The 4,912-nt window shown below is 37.9% G+C and overlaps 1 protein-coding gene across 1 annotated transcript in view; it reads right to left on the minus strand.

Moving 5' to 3' along the window:
- The window catches only part of TNFRSF21 (TNF receptor superfamily member 21), a 67,550-nt gene that overhangs the window by 19,864 nt on the left and 42,774 nt on the right, over positions 1–4,912 (minus strand). Inside the window, exon 4 of the mRNA XM_011354792.2 lies at positions 1,707–1,972. Coding sequence (XP_011353094.1) covers positions 1,707–1,972 — 266 coding nt within the window. The remainder of the gene's footprint in view (positions 1–1,706; positions 1,973–4,912) is intronic.

Below are 4,912 nucleotides of genomic sequence, written 5' to 3' on the forward strand. Positions count from 1 at the left end.
CCCTTAACAAAACATGATCATCTTTCTACCTAATCAAATATCGCATTTAACCAAATCTTAACATAGCATCATTTTATCTTCCTTGTAGGCATCATCAAGAAGATCTAGTGACTTATTTTTAAGAATTTAAATCCCTCCTCAAGGCTGCTGCTTGCTCTACCAGACCTCTCCAAGGAATGCCAGCACTCGAAGGAAACATAATAACATTTCCCTCTGGACTCCTTTTTTTCAAACTGCCGCCATTTTACTTAATTGGAGGTTAAACATCTCCCTTTCCTTTCTCCAAATCCAACTATTTAAAGCCTAGTTTTAGTTGTGAACCATAATTGCTGAGATTGTTTCTCAAAGGGTCACAGGATACTGGTGCGTGCTTTTGAATGTCTATTAGTAAATACCTGCGATGTCTATTAGTAAATACTTTTTCTGAAATTTCACATTTCAAAGAAGTTAAAAATATGTCCAGAGTTTTAAGGATCAACTTCAGAGTCAACTAGCACCTATAAATTTTTATCCAGTCACTTAGATAAAAGATCCACCTGATGACTGTTTAGGAACACTACACTGTTGGTATAAAAAGACAACAGCATTTGGACTACTTAAATATGTAAAATTGAGTCCCTCAATATATAAAATTTGGTGCAGAAAAATAGCGAATTAGAGTTGATAGGTGAAAACTCTCCCTAGTTCTTTCAGGTAGAGTTTAGACCACTAGAAAAGAACACAGGCAGAGCGGCCTTTTTAATTTTTAGGAGTTTTATCAAGTTTCAGTGTCAGCAATTTTTTTTTTTTTTTTTTTTTACTTTGGGAGTATGTTCCTCATCAAAGTCTATGAGGAATATGATTTAATACCCAAATTTGTACTTACATGACCTTTCAGGGAAGCACCTTATGATTAAGGAAAGGCTAAGTATAATGAATCACACCACCGTTTTAACTACCACTTGGAGAATACATCCAAGGTGTCAGGCGTTTTGTAGACTTTATTTCTAGTCTTAATTAACCCCATAAAATAAAGTTGGTTTACAAATGAGATAACAAGCAGAGAAAATTGAAGTAATTTACCCTTGGTCACCCAGCTAATAAGTGTCAGAGCCAGGATTCAAATCTAGTGCTGTCCGACTCCAAAGCCAGGGCTCACTGAATAGACTATAAATAAATCACACTCCTGGGTCCTCTCAGTTCCCATCCCATGCAGGGATGGAGCAAGCCCAAGGAGGAGGATCAATTAACTGCTCCCACCCTCACCAGCATGTTCAGGGGTTAAGATGGAGCCTTCCTAAGCCACATCACAGAAAACATCCTCTGGAGAGGAGAGGATATAGGGAAGAAAAAAAAAAAGTTTTCCCTCATGGCTACGTGGAGTAGATCAGGCTGCACAATCTGATGTTAGGACCTAACCCAAAGACTTAACTTTGCACATTAGAAGCACTTGGAGGTCTTTGACAAATATTATCCTTAGTCCTTCCCATAGATTCTGATCTGATTGTTCTACAGTGGGGTCCAAGTATCAGAATTTTTGTAAAGTTGTCTAGATGATTCTAACGGACAACCACTGAGAACCACCGCCCTAAGGGGTGTGCGCGCGCGTGTGTGTAAACCTAAACACCAAATACCAGTTAGTTTTCCTTATTTCATATACCTGATGAAATTGAAAGCACAGGAACCAAAAGGTTAGTAAGAAAGACTGACGACCCGGGGTTTATTACCTGGGCGGTATCTTCCATCAGTCCACGAATCTTCTCCACTACATCATTGCGCCGGTGCTGGCGCAGAGCGCTGATTAACTGCGCAAGGCTGGCCTCGGGCCCCCGGATGGTCCAGTGCTGCAGAGCTGCGTAGGCTCGCTCGTGGTCCGCTGTGTACCCGTTGGAGAAAGCGGCCACCTCCCTTTCACTGGCATTGCACAGAAACTGATAGATATCCTTCCACTGGCTTCCCACTTGGGCGGCAACAAGCTTCAGTATGTCAATACCTATTCCAGAGACAAAATAAAATAAAAAACAAACACAAACATGTGAGGGAAAGTCTTTATATAAAGCCACTCTGTTTCAATGAACTCAAACAATGCTTATTGTCATACACAAAAAGAATGCATTGTCTTCTATATGAACTTGGCACATGCAACACATCTTGGGGACTAGTTAAGTACCCTCCTGCAAATTTCACTTTCTGAATGTGAAACTAGAAGAAGCAGCAATCCTGAAAGTATAATAAATTACCCTTTAAAAGATGTTCAAAGCCAAACCCAAACAAAGGAATCAGAATGACTGATTCCTCTGTTACTGCTAAAAAAAATAAAAAATAAAAAAATAAAATAAAAACTGGAACCAAATAAAATAGAGGCTCCCAGACTAAAAAAGTGGTGACTTAATAAAATCTAGAAAAAGATAAACCACATTAAAACTGCAGTGGAGTTCATCCAGCACTATCCGGGTAAAGGGTGTCAGATTCTGGCAAGGGTATCCATTATGTCAACTGATGACATACCCAGCTCTTTCAGCCCAATGGAGGTATTCTTTAAGAATTTCTGGCTTCTTGTGCTCTAATTTATGCTCAAGAGGCAATTTTCTGATCTATTATTCAGTCTCCTAAATTGACTTGCACAGTTATAATAAAGACAACAGCCAAAATGACATTGAATAACAATAGCTATTATCTTCCAGGCATTATAGTAAGGCATTAGCTCATTGGACAATTTTATAAAGCATTAACATTTTAGTTGCACAAGAAAAAAAAAACTTAGAAAAGTTATGTAATTTGCCTAATATTACAAAGGTAGGTAGGTGGCTTGGACAATAAGCCCAATTAAGCAGATAATGTTATATATCATCATTCTAGCTTATAAATCAGTGTGGTTCTACAGTCCCCAAATCTAATGAATACAAGGTGAAATGCCAAAACCAAATTTCAGAGTCTGCATACTCAAGATGGACACCTGGCACCAACCGTCTGTGAGATACAGCTTTCCCTGAGTAGCATGTTTTGGTGTCTTCCTCTCTTGTAATTTCTCTCTGAAATAACACATTGGCTTTGCCCAAATTTATGTACATGACGTGTGTATCGAAACTCAGGGTAAGGGCCCTGGTAGTTTACCACATCAGGTAGGTGAGTCCTCTGAGTCAATACCATGTCTTCCAATGAGGCCACATTCACATGCCCTGATGCTGAGTTACAGTTAACAATGTCTTAAAAACATTTACTACTCAATACACAAAATAGGGCCATGATCCCTTAGTGAAGAAAGGACAAAAAGACAATAAAGAGGAGCTTCCCGTTACGGTTAAATGAATTTTTCAATTAACTAGACATTAATCAAGGGAAAAAAAAAAAAACTTTTTTGCTCCAATCAGTTGTTAGGGGAATATTTATATATGGACCTATCAATTTTTGCCTAAGAAAAGAGCAATACTCATTCCAGTTTTTTGAAAATGGAGCACTTGTGGTTCCTCAATATAAATCCTTACTCTGCTATGCAATCCGATCGAGGCAAATGATTTAGGAAGCTGCATACACACCCTGAATCAAACCTCTGAAAATGGTTTTCAAAAAATAAGTTGGAGTAGAGGCTGCTTTCTTGTCAACTGTAAAAGTAGAATGCCACAAATTGAGACATTACTGTACTTCTCACACTATTTTCTTTGGCAGTGAAGATACACTTGAACCAGTCACTTTTCCGTTTTCATAGCAATGTTTAGCCATGTATACAGAGCTTTTGATTTCAACCAAACAAACTTCTCAAAAACCCATGTCTTACTTAAAACCCCGCAGGTAACTTTGAGGACAAAAGCAGCTCTTTGTGGTTGGCATGGTAGATTGTGCCAAACACCAAAAAGCTTGTTAGTCCCTGTATCTTAATTTAGGTCAATTTGACTAAGGTCCGCAGTGTCTTACATGAAAACATGCCTGTGTTTTCTTGTATGTCGGTCCATTGCTTAAATCTTCATAATGCCAGTGACAGTGTGGCTTTGGGCAAACCACTAACTGTCATGTCCGTTTCCTCATTTGTACAATGGAGATACTCACTTTGGTCCCTGGGGATGAGCTGATTAACATTTTCTATAGAGTGGATTTATTTTTGGAAGTACCCCATCATTATAAATGTTCCATATACTACGTACTATAACTTAAGACTAAATGCATTTCTGATGCAAATACACAGGCTTTATAGAGTAATTACAGAGTTGAAAAGGCTTAAGCTTAACAACAGCTCTTTCTTCCAAAACTTAGTATTTATACTTTTTTTTCAGCCACAAAATAAAGAAAAAAAAAACACAAAGAACAGATACAATGAGATTTTCTTTCAACTAAAATTGACTGGAAGCTAATTTAAGGCCTACAAGTCAGGTTTCATCTTAATTCTTCAACCAATTTTTTTTTTTATTAGTTTCAAGTATACAGTACATTGGTTAGACATTTATATGGTTTATAAAATGACCTCCCTAATTGCTTCTTCTCTCCTCTGGTTTTCCACCTAGCCAATATATTAATGCTAACCGCAATCTCTATGCCGTGCTCCCCATCCCCGTGACCATCTATCAACTACTAATTTCTACTTCTTTAACCCTTCACTCCATTCTCTCAGACCCCCATTCCCCCAATCCCTTTGTCTATCACCAAACTGTCCTCTATATTGGTGAGTCAGTCTTTGATTAGTTTGTTCTTTTTGTTCATTAGATTCCACATATAAGTGAAATCATGTGGTATTTATATTTCTCTGTCTTTGTAATTTCACTCAGCATAAGAACCTCTAGGTCCATCCATGTCATTGCAAATGGTAGGATTTCACTTTTTTTAATGGCTGAGTAATATTCCATTGTATATGTGAACTATAACTTCTTTATCCAATCATCTTAATTATTTTACTATGAAAATATAGAGTCGACTCACGTGAACCGGCCCGAGTCAGCAGTGT

The sequence above is a fragment of the Pteropus vampyrus genome, unplaced genomic scaffold (genome assembly GCF_000151845.1).
Source record: "Pteropus vampyrus isolate Shadow unplaced genomic scaffold, Pvam_2.0 Scaffold18, whole genome shotgun sequence".
Classification (NCBI taxonomy): domain Eukaryota; kingdom Metazoa; phylum Chordata; class Mammalia; order Chiroptera; family Pteropodidae; genus Pteropus; species Pteropus vampyrus.